The sequence below is a fragment of the Pogona vitticeps genome, chromosome 5 (assembly GCF_051106095.1).
Source record: "Pogona vitticeps strain Pit_001003342236 chromosome 5, PviZW2.1, whole genome shotgun sequence".
NCBI classification, from domain to species: Eukaryota; Metazoa; Chordata; class Lepidosauria; order Squamata; family Agamidae; genus Pogona; species Pogona vitticeps.
This window is the reverse complement of record NC_135787.1, coordinates 142,408,570-142,429,157: the sequence shown is the minus strand read 5'-3', so window position 1 is coordinate 142,429,157 and position 20,588 is coordinate 142,408,570. Positions and strand designations below refer to the sequence as shown.

Here is a 20,588-nt window from a genome sequence, read left to right as displayed (position 1 = left end):
ATGTGTGTTGTTAAAGAAAAGTGGAGGAATTTGCCCAAGTGCTTGAGGAAACCCTTCCAGGTCCGGCTGATGCAAATGCACCTGAACGATGGGGACACTTCAAGAACGCTGTGTATAACACTGCCTTGTCCACCTTTGGCAAGAAGACCAAAAAGATAGCCGACTGGTTCGAAGTCCATTCAGAGGAGCTGATGCCAACCATCGAGGATAAGAGGGCTCTAGCAGCATACAAAGCTTGTCCTAGCGAGTACAACTTGCAAGCTCTTCAAGCTGCTCATAGCCAAGTCCAACAGGCTGCCAGGAGATGTTCCAACAATTATTGGCTTCAGCTCTGCTCTCAGATACAGATAGCAGCGGGCACAGGTAACATCAAAGGAATGTATGACGGTATCAAGCAGGCTTTAGGTCCAATACAGAAGAAATCTGCTCCCTTGAAGTCTGCTACACGTGTGATCATCCAGGACCGAGCACTGCAGATGGAACACTGGGTGCAGCACTACTCTGAGCTATATTCCAGAGAGAATGTAGTAACTGAAGAAGCATTAAATAGCATTGAGTGCCTGCCTGTCTTGGAAGAGTTGGACAGCGAACCAACCTTAACAGGTGCCGGCAAGGCACCTGGAAAGGATAACATCCCTGTTGAAGTGTTGAAGTTCTGTAAAGAGATCATCACCACCGAACTGTATGAAGTCTTTCGTCTTTGCTGGAGGGAAGGTGGAGTACTACAGGACATGAAGGATGCAAACATCATCACATTGTACAAAAACAAAGGAGACAGGGGTGACTGCAATAACTACCGTGGCATCTCTCTTCTTAGCACTGTAGGGAAGCTGCTTGCCCGTGTTGTGCTGAAGAGGCTCCAGGTGCTTGCAGACAGAGTCTATCCAGAATCACAGTGTGGATTTTGAGCTAATAGCTTTCACAACTTACATGGTATTCTCCCTCAGACAGTTGCAGGAGAAATGCAGGGAACAACAACAGCCACTCTTTGTGGCCTTCATAGATCTCACAAAGGCCTTTGATTTGGTTAGCAGGGATGGCCTTTTTAAAATACATCCCAAGATTGGATGTCCATCTCAACATCATCAGGTCCTTCCATGAGGGAATGAAAGGCACTGTAGTTTTTGATGGCTCAACATCAGATCCCTTTGACATCCAAAGCTGAGTGAAACAGGGCTGTGTCCTTGCACCAATCCTTTTTGGGGTCCTTTTTCTGTCATGCTGAAGCATGCCTTTGGAAGTGCAACAGAATGTGTCTATCTCCGGACTAGATCAGACGGAAAGCTCTTTAATCTCTCTAGACTGAGATCGAGGACCAAAGTCCAACTGAAATACATACGGGAATTTGTCTTCGCCGATGATGCAGCCATTGTTGCCCACTCTGCTGAAGACCTCCAACAACTCATGAATCGTTTTAGCAAGGCCCACCAAGACTTTGGACTAACAATCAGCCTGAAGAAAACACAAGTCATGGGCCAGGGCGTGGACTCACCTCCCTCTATTACCATCTCCACACATGAATTGGAGGTTGTTCATGACTTTGTGTACCTTGGCTGAAGATCTCTGACACACTCTCTCTAGATGTTGAGCTGGATAAGCGCATTGGCAAAGCAGCTACCATGTTCTCTAGACTCACAAAGAGAGTATGGCTCAATAAGAAGCTAATGACATATACCAAGATCCTGGTCTATAGAGCCTGTGTCCTGAGCACACTCCTGTACTGCAGTGAGTCCTGGACCCTTTGCGCATGGCAGGAGAGGAAGCTGAACACCTTCCATATGTGTTGCCTCCAACGCATTTTTGGCATCACCTGGCAGGACGAAGTTCCAAATACAGTAGTCCTAGAACGAGCTGGAATTTTTAGCATATATACGTTACTGAAACAGGGACGTCTACATTGGCTTGGGCATGTTGTGAGAATGGCTGATGGTCGGATTCCAAAGGATCTACTGTATGCAGATGTAGGGAAATCACCCGAGAGAGAGACCACAGATGCAATTCAAGGACACCTGCAAGTGGGATCTGAAGGCCTTAGGAATGGACCTCAACAGATGGGAAACCCTGACATCTGAGCGTTCAGCCTGGAGCAGGCATTGCATCATGGCCTCTCCCAATTTGAAGAGACTCTTGTCCAGGAGGCCGAGGCAGAGAGGCAGTCCCGAAACCAGCAAAACTAGGGAGCTGGACAGGGGACAGATTGTAGTCGTCTTCAGTGTGGAAGGGATTGTCACTCTCAAATTGGCCTCCTCAGCCACACTAGATGCTGTTCCTCCATAGAGAGCACGTTATCATAGTCTTTCAGGATGCCTAATGAATGTTAAGGTGCTACCAAGGTGTGTATTTGAATTTCTGACCTCCAAAAGGTCCTGTCATTACGGTCTTTATAAATTCTGTCCATTTACTTGGAAGACTGTCTCACTGTATTGGCCAAAAAAGGAAAAGAAAAGTAAACAAAAAAAGTGATAGCAGTGTTGGAACAAGCAAATTCCATCTTATAGGCCAACCAAAGAGACATGAAAATGTGCAAACTTTCAAAAATATTATCTCTTCATCAAGCAAGCTATTAGACATAAGCAGCAGGAGGATGGAAGTAAAAGTAAGCAGATCTTAAGTCCTTGGTGTCTGCATATTATTACAGGGTATAATGAGAGAAGCGTGAGGCAGACCAAAAAATGGTTCTTGTTAGACGATGTCAATATAATACAGTGGTGCCTCGCATAACGTTTGCTTCGTTTAACGTTTTTTTCGCTTAACATTTATTTTTTCAGAGTCAGATTGTGCTTCGTATAACGTTTTTCCCTATGGGCGATTTTCACATAACGATTTTGGGACCATGCTTCGCTTAACGTTTTTGGTTTTAGGTCCCCTGCTTCACTTAACGATGTTCATTTTTTCAATTACAAAAGTGTCTTAACATGTTGAAAAACGGTTTTAAATGCTTGGAATCGTTAGTGCACCTTCTAAAATATGTGCATACTTAATTTGGCATTGATCTGACTTTTCGTTAATTTTTTGTGAATTTTTTTCTCCCCCATAGGAAACAATGGAGCTGTCAGATTTTGACAGCTGTCAAAAGTTGGGGGGAAAAAATTCACCATAAATTAACGAAAAGTCAGATCAAAGCCAAATTAACTTTTGCATCCGTTTTAGAGGGTGCAGAAGCTAATCCAAGCATTTAAAACCATTTTTGACCCTTTTATGACACACTTAAATTTGCAAAAATTGACTTCGCAAAGCCATTGAAATGTATTGAGTCGGCTTCAATACATTCCAGTGGAGGAAACATTGTATCGTTTAACAATGTTTCCTATGGGTTTTTTCGCTTAAGGACGCCAATCCGTGCCTATTGGAATGGATTAACCGGTTTCCAATGCATTCCTATGGGAAATGGTGTTTCGCATAAAGTTTTTTTCGCATAAGGTTTTTTTTTTTTGAACCAATTAAAAACGTTATGCGAGGCACCACTGTACCTCTATCCCCTCTACCTCTGGTGAACTCAAAATTGCATTCATCCTGCCTGGGCACATAGGCTCTTTAACTGGAGGAAGACAGAGAGAGGAGGACATTTTTACATTGTGCTTCCTGATATTACTTTTATGTAGTAAATTAGGCCAAGGTAAAGTATGCCCACGGGGGCTTCCTCCCTAGCTGATCATTTTAGGATCACAGTCTAAGCCTGTTATATGTTAAATTTGAGGAGTGGGTTGCCATTGCTGCCCTTAGTAAATTTCCATGACCAAGTGGGGATTTGAACCTAATCCTCTTGAGTCCTAATGCTACCTGCTACTGTAACACTTTTAAGTCCTGCAGGGCTATTTCCTTTCTTAAATATCTGTTGATGAACCTTGCAAACACAATTTCACAAAAAATTATCTTTTCTTATTTGCAGTTATACTGTATAGTTTTCAGATGTTAAAATACTTTGTTATATAGTACATTGTTGGCATCTAGAGGAGATGAGGTATGTCCCTCAGCTGCGGGGTTGCCATTTTTGCACTCTTGTTTTGAACAGTTGTGTATGTGTGTGGTTGGCTTCTAAGTATTTAATTGTATCTTCTACCTGAATAAAAGAGATTAACATAGCACCTTTTAAAAAAATCTGCTTTGCTCCAGTACTTAAAAGATTTGCAGTAGGAGTTAATTGCATTCAGATTGCTAAGTACTCTGTATAGCAGCCTTTCCAAATCTGGTTCCTCTAGAAATGTTGAAGTGCACCTGCTGGAGTCGCAGATCCATCTGGCTAGGAGATTGTGAATTGTAGTCCAGTGCATCAGGAACCACCAGGTTTGGAGGCTGCTGTATTAATGTCCAGTTCCTAGATTTTGAAGACTAATGAGACAGGATAAATGGCTTTCTTGGCCATGCCAAATGTGTTTCCCAGCATATCAGTGAAGCACTGACTGCTTCAGCTATGTAACATAGCATTACAGATGAAGTGCATTGTAGGTATGGGGCTTCTGTTTCCTTTGAACTAAAATTCCCTATTTGCCAGGAATCCCCCCCAGACAGAATCCTGGGAACTGCAGCCGCAAAACAGTAGTTTAAAGAGGAGCATTTTTCATCTCTGTGTGGGCCTCTGTTGCCATCATACTGGCCTTTAGAGTAGAAGGAAACTGCAGTCTTTAGCTTTAGACCTACTGGGATCTGCCACACGTTAACTAAGCTGCCACCAACCATTCCCTGTAAGAAGTCACACAGACCAGGGATGGATTTTTAACCAATAAAAGAATAAGGTTTATTTAAAACAACACACAGGGAAAATAAAATGATTAGGTGAATAAGATATAGTAACGTGGCTTAGTCTCATTCATACATGCATACAGTTTGGTTCACACAGAACCCTTAACTTGAAGCACAGACCCTGAACCTATCAGTTCTGGCTAACCATACAGACACCTGAACCTATCAGGTTGGTACTGACACACAGTAGTACCCTGTCTGACACACAGACTCCCACACCAGCTTCTTCTTCCCAGCTGCTGCTTCTTCACATCCCAGCGTCTAAACTTCTCCACACACGCATCACATATATATACAGTACAGCCCCTCCTCCTGATGTCCCGCCTTCCACTCCCCATAGGATGGAACTTTCCCTCCAAACCCATGACAGACAGGTAACATCAGTGCTGTATGTAACACCTCCCCTCTTTATAAGCTGTTTTGTAGGGGGAAAGCTAAGGTGCTTTTTCCCAAAAAACAACCTGGATAAAACACAACAACAGTTATACATACCATATCATACTTACTTATACTTACATTCTAAGTTAACCATAGCAATTAGGCATTTAAACATTTACCATATACATTACATCAATTTACCTTTATTCATACAAACCAAGTTCAAAAAACAGGTACATTTAACTTTTTGTCATCAATATATATACATAGTCCATGTTTCTTTCGCCGTCTTCATTCTTCAGGTCTTCTTGACAAGGCGTCAGCAACACAGTTCACTGACCCTCTGACCACCTTCACTTCAAAGTCATAGTCCTGTAGATTTAAAGCCCACCTCATAAGTTTGCTATTGTGGGTTTTCATTGTCTTTAACCATTGCAGTGGTGAATGGTCAGTGCACAGAATAAAATGTCTTCCCCAGATGTAAGGCTTGGCCTTCTGGATCGCGTAGACTATGGCCAAACACTCCTTCTCCACGGTTGCCAAATGTCTCTCACCTTTTTGGAGTTTCCTACTCAGGTAGGACACTGGATGCTGGTCACCATTTTCATCCTCCTGGCAAAGAACTGCTCCTACCCCGCTGTTAGACGCATCGGTGTAGATGATGAACTCCCGGTCGAAGTCTGGAGCACGCAGTACTGGATAGTTGATTAGCGCCTGCTTCAACCTCTGGAACGCCTCCTCACAGTCGCTGGTCCACGGGATGCGGTCATCAGCCTTCTTCCTCGTCAGATCGGTCAGCGGAGCCGCAATCTCGCTAAACCTCGGGATGAACTTTCTGTAGTAGCCCACCAACCCAAGAAATGATTTGACTTTTTTCTTGGTGTTGGGTCTAGGCCAATCACGAACAGCTTCTATTTTGGCCTCCAGGGGTTTTATCACTCCTCCCCCTACCATGTGACCCAAGTATTTTATTTCTGGGCTACCCAGCTGCAGTTTGTTCTCTTTGCAGAGCCTAGGCCAAAGCACTCCCTCCCCTGGGTTCAAGTGCCTCTCCCTGCCTTCCTGGTCATCCCAATCTTTCTTTCTGACCTTTTGAGCTTGCAGGGTTTCTGCTGCTAGCTCTAGGTTTCTCTTTAGGTCTTTCCTTAAAGAGTCTATATCTGTCACAACGTCTTGTGGGTCATCCTGGGTGATCTGCTCCCAATTTTGTTTGATCAAATCAAGGGGCCCTTTCACCCTTCTCCCAAATAAAAGTTCAAATGGACTGAACCCGGTACTGGCTTGTGGCACTGATCGATAAGCAAACAAAAGGGATTGCAGCTTCTGGTCCCAATTGTTTGGATTCTCTGCCAAGTAAGCCCTAATCATGCGCATTAGAGTCCCATTGAACTTCTCAGTTAACCCATTACTTTCAGGATGATAGGCAGTGGTTTCCTTGTGCTTAATTCCACAGATTTGCCATAAGCGTTTCATGAGCTTTGATGTGAACGATGCGCCCAAATCTGTGATTATTTCAGAGGCAAATCCCATCCTGGACATATACCCCACCAAGGCATCTGCCACTGTGTTAGTTTCAATGTTAGTCAAGGGTATGGCTTCAGGGTACCTCGTGGCATGGTCCACTATGGTGAGAATGAACCTGTTCCCCCTCTTTGTGGCCTTGGGCAAAGGTCCCACAATATCCACCCCTATGCATTTGAACGGAGTGTCAATCACAGGCAAAGGGCACAACTTTGCTTTGGTCCTGTCTCGGCTATTCCCCTGCCTTTGACACACATCACATTGTTTACAGAACTCCCTGATCTGCTTCCCTATGTCAGGCCAGTAAAAATTCTGTGTGATTCTCTGCTGTGTTTTGTTCACCCCTAAGTGTGCAGCAAACATGTCAGAGTGCCCCCTTTGTAAGATCATGGGGCGATACTTTTCAGGTACCACCAGCTGACTTCTGATCCCATCTCCCCCTTTTGAGATATTCCTCAGGGTCTCTCTATATAAAATCCCCTTTTTCTCCAGAAATCTCACTGGGGTTTCAGGTGTTAGCTGGGCGTCAGTCACCTGTTCAAAACACTTTTGGAGAGTGGCGTCTGCCTTTTGCTCTTGTCCAAATCTGCTGTCTGTGGTTAAGGTTTCCACCACAGCTTCTGAACTCCCCTCTGCTTCCGTCTCTGGCTCATCATTACCCCCTTGAACTGTCCCCATGGTGGCTTGTGAACGTGTAATCGCTAGCACCCGTTTCACATGTTCAGCCATGTCATTTCCCACGAGCACGGCTGCTGGCAGAGTCGATGAAATCGCTAGCCGCCAAACTCCCCTCCAGCCTTGAAAGTTCACAGGTACCTCCGCTACTGGCAGAGAGATCACCTGCCCCTCAATCCCTGCCACCTTCATGCTCTCATTTGGGATTACATACTCCCTAGGAATAATATCTGGATGGCACAGGGTCACCTGGGAACAAGTGTCCCACAGCCCCCTATACTGATGGCCAAGTATTCCTACGTCCACCCCTGCTGTCTCAAACAACTGAGAATCTGTTCTCACCAGTAGGCAGCGCCTGACCTCTACAAGAGGACCATTTTCCTCAGCCTGATCAGCAGATGTAGCTGTTCCAGATTGAGTAGCCATGGCAACAGGCTCCCTCAGTGACAATGAGCCTTGCTCTTTCTGGACACAGAACACAGCTTTTGGCTTGATTCCACTCGAATCCTGAGGCACAATTCCTTTTAGCTGCTTTAATTTCTCACACTCTGAGATTAGATGGCCCTTTCCCTGACAGAAGTAACATTTTCTGCTATATTTTGAGTCTTTCTCATCTTGTTTTGGTTTTCCCTCCAAAATCTGAGGTCTTGGTTTCATGTCTGAGGGCTTCCCTTCACCATGGGCCCCTCCCCCTTGCTGGCTTTTCCCTGGTCCCTGAGAGTACTTGCTGTAGGTTTCTTTGGGTTTACCTACAGATTTCTCCTCACCTAAGGGCTTTCTTATCTGGTAAATAAAATCTGCGATCTCGGCTGCTTCTGCCACAGATTTTGGTTTCCTTTCCCTCACCTGGAATTTCAGTTCCTCATGCAGGACTGAATAGAACTGTTCCAGCGCTATCAAGTCTTTGAGCTGCTGAAAGGTCTCTGTCCCCTCCTGAGATAGCCATTTCTCTAGCAGCCTCACCAATTGAGCCCCCACTTGGGTAAAAGTCTGCTCTGGTTTCTTTGTGAGGGACCTGAATCTTTGCCTCAGCTGTTCCGCATTTATCCCATGTCTTGCAAACACCAGTTTTTTAAACTCTGCAAAATCTCTCATCAGTTCCTGTGGCATCTCTGAATAAACCTCAGCCAGGCTACCACTGATTAAAGATCGCATGATGGTCATCTTCTCAGTTTCCCTCACTGAGAAGTCCACAAACGCTCTTTCCACTAAGGAAAAGAACACCTCAGGACAATCTCCCTTGTGGTACACAGGGAATTTCTTCAGGTCAGCTTTAGACAATTGGCCTCCCTCAGAATCCCTATTGTTATTATTGTTCTGATTCATCAGTTCCAATTTTCTTAATTCAAACGCCATTTTCTCTCTCTCCAATCTTTCTGCTCTTTCCATTTTCTCAATCTCAAATTGCCTTCTTTCTCTCTCTAATCTTTCCTCCTTTTCCATTCTCTCTCTCTAATCTTTCCTCTATTTCCCTCACCCTCAGTTCATGCTGTTGGGCTAGGAGTATTTTCCTGAGCTCTGGGTTCTGTTCTCCCGTGCTGTCACCCTGCACTGAGCCAAATTCTTCCTCAGAACCTTGGTCTACCTGGGGGTCTTTCACTTCACCCATTTCTGCCATCTGGCTTCGAGTCAAGGGCATAATCCCCCCTCAGAACAGGCTGCTTTCAAAAGTCAAGCCTCAAAATAAAACGACCACTTTTTTTTTCTTTTGCCTCAGAACCAGCTTTCCCTATAGATTGCTGCTGTCCTTCAGCACGACTTGCAACAGTTGCGAGCTAGAGTCTACCCCCCTCTGCTGGGCCTCTCAGCAGACAAGCTAGCTCACTGCTATTTCACAGTTTTGCCTCAGCTTTTTTCCCGCCAAAACAAGTTGCCTCAGAGCTCCCTAATCTAGTCCCCAATCTGAGGTTACACGTTCTTCTACTAGCGCACCCCCCCCCCCCGTGAGGTACACCTAGAAGATTACCTACGTGCTCTCAGATTGTCCCTGACTAGACCCCCCTTGCTCTGGGCACACTTGCCAAGGCTTTGCTGTACCACTGGACAACTGGACCAGTCGTATCCCACACACTGGACACCAATCAATGTGACAAACCCAGACCTACTGGGATCTGCCACACGTTAACTAAGCTGCCACCAACCATTCCCTGTAAGAAGTCACACAGACCAGGGATGGATTTTTAACCAATAAAAGAATAAGGTTTATTTAAAACAACACACAGGGAAAATAAAATGATTAGGTGAATAAGATATAGTAACGTGGCTTAGTCTCATTCATACATGCATACAGTTTGGTTCACACAGAACCCTTAACTTGAAGCACAGACCCTGAACCTATCAGTTCTGGCTAACCATACAGACACCTGAACCTATCAGGTTGGTACTGACACACAGTAGTACCCTGTCTGACACACAGACTCCCACACCAGCTTCTTCTTCCCAGCTGCTGCTTCTTCACATCCCAGCGTCTAAACTTCTCCACACACGCATCACATATATATACAGTACAGCCCCTCCTCCTGATGTCCCGCCTTCCACTCCCCATAGGATGGAACTTTCCCTCCAAACCCATGACAGACAGGTAACATCAGTGCTGTATGTAACAGGCCTCTGTTGCCATCATACTGGCCTTTAGAGTAGAAGGAAACTGCAGTCTTTAGCAATGGTGCAAAAGTCTGTGGGAGCCTCAAGAGAGCATGAGATGGGTAGTTCTTTGAGAAGCTGAATAGGCCGTGTATGTACCTGTCCCATGCTTCCTTGAGGGCCCCACAAACCCATGCACCACTCCCAGGTGCCACTGGAAGCATTCCTCCTCCTTGAAAAGCCACTACAATGGCAACAGAGGTCTATGTGGATGCAAGAAAACTACAATTTGGGGATTCAGCTTCCAGGATTCTACCTAGGGGAATTCTTGGTGGAGCCTGGGAATTGGTAGTCCAGAACAAATGGAAGTCTCATTCCTACAGTGTACTGTTTCTGAATCTTACTCCAGATAATAATTTCCCCTTGTTTGCTGTGATGAAGTTACTTACTTTAAAGAGTTGCTAGATTTAGTAAAGTGCTCAGCTGGTAGTTTAGAAGGACTCCTGAGAGTTTCATTTTTGGAAATCAAGGAGCCAGGTGGTTTGACAGTTGGGAGTACAACACAACTAGAAAATGCACATGGAAATAGATAAAGTGACTCACATTCATGCTGGTTCAATGTAATCTGGCTAGAGTGTATTCTAAGAAGCCATAGTCAACAAGATGTTGGAGAGCACTTGTCATATCATAAATCTGTGCATGGGACTATGATAAATATTCTAGTATTAATCACTAAGGATACTTTCAGTTGTTCCTATCCCCCCAATAAAAAACCCCCAAACTTGTATAGTCTTAGATTTTTATCTTATACTTTCAGTGGCTTCTGGCTGATCAGTCAGGGCTTGTGGCAGTAAATTCACTTGACTATCATCTAGCTCAGCCATATGGCTCCTGGGGGAGGCCCTGGCACATTTGAAGGTGGGGGGCCACAGATGGGAAACAATTCTTCACACACCACTTTATAAGGTTTGTTATGTCACTTCTGCAATCCTGATTCAGCCTGTATTTCACATTGGGTTTATGGCCATGCCCCCCCCAAAAGGTAAAAATGGCTGATTAGCTGATTTTCAGGGGTTGGTCCATCCACTGCATTGGTTTTGAAGCAGGGAATCTAGTCTTAAATTGGGGCAAGCTATCAAAATAGATTGGAATTGCTTGTAATGTCATTTCCTGCATGATAGGTTTGCGGGCTGAATATTATTTTAGGAGATTCCAGTTCCTGCATTTTTCTGAGGGGAAGAGTTTCTAGGTGTGCAGGGGTGCAGTAAAGCCATTGTTTACTTGCACATGAAGTTACTTGCCAAGGACATTAGGTTGTTTTTCCAGTAATGAAAACTCACGATGCCCATTCAGTAAAATCTTTTGTTGTTCCTTTCCTTCTCTTTTTAAAATATTGTTTTCAGGTAAGAGTATATGACCTTCTCCAGTATGAGCACGGGCCAGATGATGTGCTGATTTTAGCTACAGATGGTCTCTGGGATGTCCTATTAAATGAAGAAGTGGCAGAAGCTATCACTAACTTCCTGTCAAACTGTGACCCTGGTGATCCTCACAGGTTTGTCATTGGCCATTTATATTCTTTGACCAGGATATCTTTTGGACTGCCCAGCCCTTTCTTGATACTGTAATTATATCAATTGCCTTTCTTCAGTATGCTTGCCTTCAGTATGATAGGATTGCCCTGTAGAGAAAAGGTGTTTGCTCCTAGATGATGCTGGTACTGAGTGTAGGTTCAAGCTGGAAAGGGTGGATGAAAAAACAAATAAGGTATGACTGGAGGTGGCTTTTAAAGACATTTTGAAAGGATATGCTACTTAATTTGCATGTTACCTAAGGGCACCAAGAGAATATAACAGTTAGGAACATAGGAAACTGCATTATACTGGATTGGACTTTTAGGCCATCTAGCCCAGTACTGTCAACACTGACTGGCAGTGTCACTGTTTGCATGAGAGGACTGTTGCTTAATAGTGGATCTGCTTGGCAAAGAGAAGGTCCCATGTTCATTGCTAGTATCCAGGATGAGGCTCTCAGCTGAAATCCTGGAAAGATGCTGCCAGTCTGATCTGGGGCCAGAGGTGGAAAATGCAAGAAACTCCGTAGAAAGAGGATTTACTTTAAAAGTTATTAGATATTGCTGAAATGGATAGCTTATCAGAGACTCTATGTGAGAACTCAAGAATATATATTAAGGAAAGTTGGAAAATGTTTTGCGACTGGGCCCAGAAACAGATATGAGTAGAGAATGTATTAGAGATTATTACATCACAGTCATGAAGTCAAGAGCTTTTTAGATATTGTACGAAAGCTAATTCACCCCTGTGTATATGTTTTGTGTTTTGTTAATCTCATTGTTTCCCTCTCCCTGTTGTTGTATAGTTGTTTGGTAACAGTTAATTAAAAAAAAGAAAGAAAGAAAGATGCTGCCAGTCATGGCACTACTGGGCTGGGTGGTCTAAAGGTCTGATTCATTATAAAACAGCTTCCTGCGTTCCTGTTACCTTCTCTTGATGTGCTTAAATAATATGGAGTTTAAATAACACTTTGTTTGATAGGTTTTAGATACAGTGGTGCCTCGCTTGACAACGTTAATCCATTCCAGCGAAATCGCTGTAGAGCGAAATCGTCGTCAAGCGGGGGAAAAAACCCAATTGAAACGCATTGAAAACTGCTCAATGTGTTCCAATGGGCTAAATACCTAATCGTCCAGCGAAGATCCTCCATAGGGCGGCCATTTTCCGGTGCCTGTCTTGCGAAAAATCCATCCTAAAAACAGTGTGGAGCCACTTTGCACAGCGGACGGCCATTTTGAGAGCCGCCGATCAGCTGTTTTCAAACCATCATTAAGCGAAAAATCGGTTCCTGAAGCAGGGAACCGATCATCATAAAGCGATTTTCTCCCATTAAAACATAGTTTTGCAATCACTATAGCGGATTCGTCATTTAACGAGGTGATCATTAAGCGAGGCCCCACTGTAAACAGCTGTTTACTAATTCGGGGCAAATCACCCTGCCTTTCCTAAACTCTTTTGATGTCAGAATATGGTATAAATGGTAGAGTCCTTCTCTTCTTTCTGCCCTAATACAACCAAGCATTGCATTCACAGGTACTAGACAACAGTACCTGTGAAATGGATCTAGGAGTCTTGGTAGACCACAAGCTGAACATGAGTCAGCAGTGTGATGTGGCTGCCAAGAAAGCCAATGCGATTTTTGTATGTATCAGTAGGAGTATAGTGTCTAGATCAAGGGAAATTTGATCTCTTTTCTGCTTTGGTCAGACCTCACCTGTTGTGTCCAGTTCTGGGCACCTCAGTTCAAAAAAGATGTTGACAACCTGGAACGTGTCCAGAGGAGGGTGACCAAAATGGTCAAAGGTCTGGAAGCCATGTCCTACGATGAGTGGCTTAGGCATTTGGGAATATTTAGCCTTACAAAATGAAGGTTGAGAGGGGACATGATAGCTATGTTTAAATATCTGAAAGGATGTCATGTTGGAGAGGGGACAGGTTTGTTTTCCAAGGCTCCAGAGACTAGAACACGAAGCAATGGTTTCAAAGTACAGGAAACGAGATTCCATCTGAATATTAGAAAGAACTTCCTGATGGTCAGAGCTGTCCAGCAGTGGAATAGGGTGCCTCAAAGGGAGGTGGAGTTTCCTTCTTTGGAGGTTTTTAAGCAGAGGCTGGATGGCCATCTGTTGGGAGTACTTTGATGGATGTTCTTGCATGGCAGGAGGTTGGACTCAATGGCCCCTTGGTCTCTTCCAACTCTATGACTCTGTGACTCCACTGTAGGAAGAAAGTGATAGAACAAGACAATGGAATAACTCCTGTTTAGTCACACCATCTTCGGGTGTGCATTTAACAAAAATGAACCTGAGGATTACCATACACTTAAAAAAAAAAAAAACAGAAGAGAATTGGGCAGAGTTGAATGGAAATACTCGTGGACCTTACAAAAAAAAAGTTTGCAGCAGAACATACTATCAGTTCAGGAATGCCTAATAGATTGCAAGAGGGAAAGCACCATTCATTAGGTTATTTGAACAAAAGATATGATACAATAGATTCATGTTGCACTAAAATGAAGTATAGCTTTGATATCGGGAAGCATTTATAGTCTCTTTAACACCCATCCATCCACACCCTTCTGAATAGCAGAAGGCATGATTCACGTCTTTAACCGAGAAATGATTGTCAATTATAGGTTAATTTAGGACATCCAGTTGTTGCATATATGCTGACTAGAACTGCTGTTCTAGGCATGTTTACCAGAGAATAAATCCTATCAACTCAAGTGGGTTTATTTCTGAGTTAGATACAGATACCACTGTTTTATAGATGTTCTCTGATTTGTGATTCTCATCTGTCTTTTCACATAAGAAACTTGTACACCAAAGATGCATGTCTGCATAATAGTAGGTGTGATACATGTATTACATCTCCCATCCCTCAATAACTTTTGAAATTACTCCATGGGGAAATCATGGCTAGGGTATACTAATACAGTATATCCAGTGTATTTGACTTGCCATCAGCTTATGAATGGTAGCTGTATTAGGAAGGAAGTATTCTTAGACTGCAAATGGCATGTAAGTGAACAAATAATTCATAAGTGCTGGTTTTAAATAGATACACTGACATTTAAGCATATTATTATTCCCTAAATATGCACATTAAAGTGCAAACAATTTTGGTCATCTTCTGGAAAATTATAATGAATTTGTATGCATTAAGGCAAGAAGGACTGCCAAAAGCCCAAATCAGTGGAAACAAGGGTAGTGAAATAAATGGCTTATGAGTGACACATAAGTGTCAAGAGAGAAATTGAGAAAAAACTTGTAAAAATTGGATATGGAGTTGCTGTAGGTAATGTTTGGGTATGTATTTTCTAGGTGGAAACTACTATTATGGCTAGTATTCAGTTGCCTAAAAATGGAGCAGAAGGGAAATTGCCAAGTATCTCCTGCCTCTGCTAGCAAACTCCCTGTTGCATGACCAGTTGTGTGATCAGTCTTGCAATCAGTCTTAAGAGTGCGCAACAAAGTACCTGTGGGGGTAGTGGGGCAACTGACTACTATCCTGTATGTTTATCTCCATTTTGGGGGTGTGGTGGTGCTGCAGGTTAAACCGCAGAAGCTTCTGTGCTGTAAGGTCTGTAGATCTTCAGCTGTAAGATCAAATCCATGTGATGGAGTGAGGTCCTGTCGCTTGTCCCAGCTCCCGCCAACCTAGTGGTTCAACAGCATGCAAATGAGAGTAGATAAATAGGGACCACCTTGGTGGGAAGGTAACAGTGTTCCCTGTCTTAAGTCGCACTGGCCATGTGACCACGGAAGATTGTCTTCAGACAAACGCTGGCTCTATGGCTTGGAAATGGGGATGAGCACCGCCCCCTAGAGTCGAACACGACTGGACAAAAATTGTCAAGGAGAACCTTTACCTTTTACCTTTACCTATCTCCATTTTGGCTATTTAACAAGCTCTTTACTTATTTTGAAATTATTTATCTTAAAAAAAAACACACACAACAAAGCATAGATGTTTTCAGTTCTTGCTCAGTGGCTGAAATCTTATTCATCTTCATGTAACTTATGTCTTCTTCCATGTGATCAGTCTTGAGTTGTAATTCTCAGAAAAGATGGTTGGGTTCTTCCATCTTCCTAGCCAGAAATAAAGTTTTAAATCTTTCTATAATCTGTGATCTCTGGCTATTTTTCTTTACCTATTACAGGTACACCTTAGCAGCTCAGGATTTGGTAATGCGAGCCAGAGGAGTGCTGAAGGACAGAGGCTGGAGGATATCCAATGATAGACTCGGCTCAGGAGATGACATTTCTGTTTACGTCATTCCTTTAATACATGGAAATAAACTCTTGTAAAACCGGCACCAATACTGGTAATAGGGAAGATGTGCTTTTTAGTAATAGTCTTTTGAAAAGACAGGCTATTCAGAAATGAGAAAGGTATCTCTAACAGATAAAATTGTAAATTTGGTTGGACTCAGTTATTTCTACTTGAAATATAGGGGCTGAATTGTACATGATTTATGTTTTTGGTGCATATCAGGACCAGAACTTTAATGCTGCTAGTATATTAGTAATTTCTTTTTAATGTCCCTCCTGGTGAGGATCTTTTTGTGTTCTGATAGAATTTATCTTTCCCAGTTTAATGTAGCCTGAAATATTGCTTGAGATGTGAATTGGGAATACTGTTCTTGAAGCTGGTAAAGTAGTCATTATCCATTCAGTCTCCAAATCAGCAGATACTATTTTAGAACAAATATAATGTCTATGGTATTAAGATGAAGAAAGCCTAATACAACATTTGTGTAAAAGCTGTTAATGTTTCAGTGGAGAACTTCTGAAAGGTTTTATTTATGTACATGAATTCAAGCTTTTAGCTCTTTTACAATGTTATAAAAATCTGGGTGTCATAGTTCCTTTTCTATGTTCAGGTGGCAAAGCAAACTTTTTCTCTGGATTTGGTCCAACACCTCTGAATAAGGTTGCCTAAGGAAATAGAGAAATGTTGGTTGAGAAATGTATTCTTGCATTGTTTCTTGTTAAGATTTTGTGTGTGGGGGGTTAACAATGATGTAGCAGACTGGGAGGATTTCCTTGAAAATCAATTTTTTTTTGGCACCATACATTTTTCATTCATTGAATGCTTCTGTCTCATCTACATATATCCTGTTGAAAGGATTGTTGTTTAGGTACTGCTTTGTTTGTTATACTTGGCAATGTTTGTCTTCTGAATTTATTCTTAACTATTACTGGGGTGTTTCAGAGCTTTTCTTCAGAAGATAAAGTTCTTTCTGACTACATGTTTTCTGCTTTAATTGCTTTTACTGCTTCTGTTGATATTCACTGGCAGATAGCAGTATTTAACATTGTAAACCCAGATGATATAGAAAAGCTGTTGCAAAAAAAGATGAGACTCATCAGCTTTCCAGTACCTGTGTCCTCTGTCCATTAATATAGCATTATAATAGATCACAGCAGACATTCCAGTAAGAAACAGATTCAGTTAAGGCTTTTACATTTGCGTGTACATGCATAATCTCTTCTATGGTGGGTTTTTTTGAGAGTAATTTTCTTCTTTCCAAATGACTCCATTCAATTGGGTATAGGTGATTATGAGTTTGGCTCCTCAGGTATTACTTCCTTTGTAAAGAACTACAGAAATAAGCTAGCTGAAAAAGTGAACTGGTAAAAATAATGGATAACAGATGAATAATCTGAGAACTGTTACCATCTCAGAAAAGAAGCTGTCTATGATAGAGAGTAGCACATAATTTTCTATTTTTACATTTCTCCCCATTTTAACAGAATTAGCCTCAAAATAAATGATATACTATATATTTTTACTGAAACAGGCATTTTATTTACTTCACCACATTAAGCTTTGTATGTCACCTTTGCATTCCACTTTTTCTTTGAACATGCTAATACTGCATAGATTTCAATCTGAAATTGAATACCTGTTAGCTTCTGACATGAACTAAATTGGTGTGCAATAACATATTTCTGACATGACATTTCTGAAATACAAAATTCCATAAAATCAATGGAATTTTTACATAAATCAACAGTACTTCTAAAATTTATCTTCCATATATTACTATACTTGATTTCAACTGTATGTTCAGATCAGCATGACACTTTCTGTCATATTTGCCTAAAGAAGCCTTGATCATGTATGTTTCATTCAAAGTGAAATTCTTTCAGTATTCTTTTTCTTCACTGTTAAATAACTGGACATATACGCTCTTGTACAGGACTTAAATACATTTCCTACTTACGGCACCATAGTTGTAGGTAAAATACAATGCAGTAGAGTAGAGTATTTTTGGTAATAAGGTCTGCTATTAGTTTCATCCAGAATAAAAGTAGTTTTGCCAGTACAGAAACACTATTGATTCAGTGTTTGTTTCAGTATATTCACAAGGTCATACTACATCTGAGTGTGGCCTCCATTACAGCTCTGCAACTTATCTGGACATTGAATGGCTTAGAACAACCAATAGCAACAATTGAATGGCATTGATATATCACTGAGACAGATTGTTACCTTTAATTTTAAGTAAGGAAAAAATGGCACTTGCCAGAAACATTTAAATGAAATAGTGTTCTGTGTGGTGCTGTATTGCTTCTTCCTGATTTGTGGTACAATTTGTAAATGTCATTTAATTTACATAATGTGCAGTGGGAAATATTTCTTTAGCCTCACCATCAAAAGTAGTCCTAGAGATTTTAAGAAGCAGCAGAATAGTGTCAGAGTAAAATAATAGTAACAATGATGATTATGACAAAATGTTCATTTTCAGTCATAAGATTGAACCTGTTTTATAAAGCATTAGGCCTGGTGTTTCTTGTTTGGTATCTGGCAGCTCCAACTACCAGACCAAATCATCTTATTTTTGTACAACGTAATGACATATTGTTTACAGATAACTTCTAGCAGTCACACCCCCTGCTCAGAATTGTTAAAGAAAATGTAGACATTTGTATGTATCAAAAACTATATGCTTTGAATGAATCCAGAAATCTAAGTTGCATCTTAAGGTACAGACCAGAGTTCATTTGGCTATTACCATTTCTCTGCATGAAAGAGTTCAGAACTTGTTTTAGACATTGATACTTGAGATGCAGCCGTGCATTTTCCAGCTGAGCAAATAAAAACCTATAACTAGAATCCAGATAGGCATGAATGGCCCTTCAAAAGCCTCTTTCCAGAGCTTGCAGTCCTCTGGAATGAAATCCTGTAAATTATAAGGGGTTGTGTACCTTATGTTCCCCAGGACCTGTAGGTTGTGAGTTCGGCAGGTCATGGTTGGATCTCGCATGCTTTATTACTAAGCTACAAGATGAAATTTGCCAAGCTCAGCAAACAATTATGCAAACTGTAATGCTACTGAAATCATTTTCATTATGACAGTTTGCTATTGCTTTAAGTATTGTATAACCCAAAACACTGTGAAAAATTAGGTTTAAGAGTAACCAGATTACAGGTTTTTGTTGTGTTTACTTGATAAAAGTTACTAGGTAACAATCTAGAATCTCCAATACAGATGAGAAAGATGGTATTTTGAACAAATTATTATTGTACCACAATATACTTCAATAGTATTGATGACTAATTCTTAGCATAACCTGTCTGAAGGGAATTGGAAAAGCTCTGTCTTTCATAGTGCCTGTTTCTACCAGTTGGAAGAATTTTTAAGCAAAAAATCAATTGAATGAGATAAAAAGTAGAGGAAATTCACTATTCTTGTGGTGTAGTTAAGATAGTCATGTGCTAGATGGCAGAGTAAAACTTCTCAGTGGGATTGACCAACTCCACATAATCTTACAAACTGCACATGAGATATTGTTTATTTGCTTGTGTTCTTTCATCAACCTCTGTTTCTAAATAAAATAAAATAAAATCTAGAACAAGCTTCTGAGCCATTTTCTTTTTATCTCTATTTCATACATATGATGGGAAATTTCTCTAATAGATTTTACAGCTGTAGCCCAACATTTCCTTCGTCAGGCTAATTAGTCTTTGAATACTTGCAACTTATTCCTAATCATTACTCACACTTGTGATATTGTCTTTAATCAAACAATCTAAGAAAGAACTCCCATTTAATACATGGAGCGTATGAAGAGATTTTAATTGCAATTTAAAGCCATAAGCATAAAACACTTAGAACAAGTGATCTTAGGCATCCAATAAAAATATTTTCTGTTGTTATGTAAGAAAACAAGGTTTGGCAAACTGGGAACAGGACCTCTTTCCATGACATCTTGGAAATAATGTATTATGTTTTCTCTTTGAGCTTTGATTCTTGTGTTTGAGGGTACACTACAACTCTACCAGTCTATCTTATTTATCTTGGTCATTGCATATGAACTTGTGTGTTTTGCATCTTGTATTGTTATGAAAATTACTCTCTTCCTCATCATTTTGCTTTCTGGAATGATAGTGATGTCAAATAAATGTTATAGATCGTGGCCAAATACCTCTCCGCTCATTCTGCCAAATTCTTCCTACATTATACTTGAAGGCTTTCCCCTGACAACCTCCATTTTATTTTGTTCTGTTGTTTTTCATTTTTATTCAGCAGCTGCCGTTTTCTTCTTTCATTTGTTGGTACGGTGACTACTTAAAAGAATGTATTCTTTTCTAGGCTGAGCATTCCAAACAATGAAAAGACTGTGTTGGATAAAACTGATTTGGATCAATATACTTGAGCGTTGTGACTGTGAAGTGTCAAACTTTTTGTAACCCGAGGACAAAATGTTTAGCAAAGGGATATATTTTGTGTTTTGAAACTTTTCTGTGCAACGTAATAAACTGGAAAAATGTATGCACAACAAAGTTTTAAAATGAAATTGTAAATAATAATAAAAAATAAAAACTTATTTTGGCTGTTTATTTGAGATGGATTTGTGAGCTTTTTTTCAGGGATAGCAAATATGAAAGCAAGCCTAGATTTTTTGTGAGCACTTTTGCAAGATATTATTGTCCTTCCTGAAGGAAGAGTGGGAATAAGAAAGAAAACCATTTAGGTAATTTTGAAAACTACCATTCTTTAGCAGGACTCACTCAGTGGTTAATACCTTCATTGACTGTATTAAAATGGAATAATTTAGGGCAGAATTGTATTTGTGAAGTTTTGTGGAAATACCTTCTGAACAA

At 41.2% G+C, this 20,588-nt stretch overlaps 1 protein-coding gene across 1 annotated transcript in view; it reads left to right on the top strand.

Annotated features, from left to right (window-relative positions):
• The window catches only part of PPM1H (protein phosphatase, Mg2+/Mn2+ dependent 1H), a 101,538-nt gene extending 81,214 nt beyond the window's left edge, over nucleotides 1–20,324 (top strand). The window contains exons 9-10 of the mRNA XM_020786029.3: nucleotides 11,301–11,452; nucleotides 15,634–20,324. Coding sequence (XP_020641688.1) covers nucleotides 11,301–11,452; nucleotides 15,634–15,781 — 300 coding nt within the window. The 3' untranslated portion in view covers nucleotides 15,782–20,324. The remainder of the gene's footprint in view (nucleotides 1–11,300; nucleotides 11,453–15,633) is intronic.
• Nucleotides 20,325–20,588: the final 264 nt, after the last annotated feature.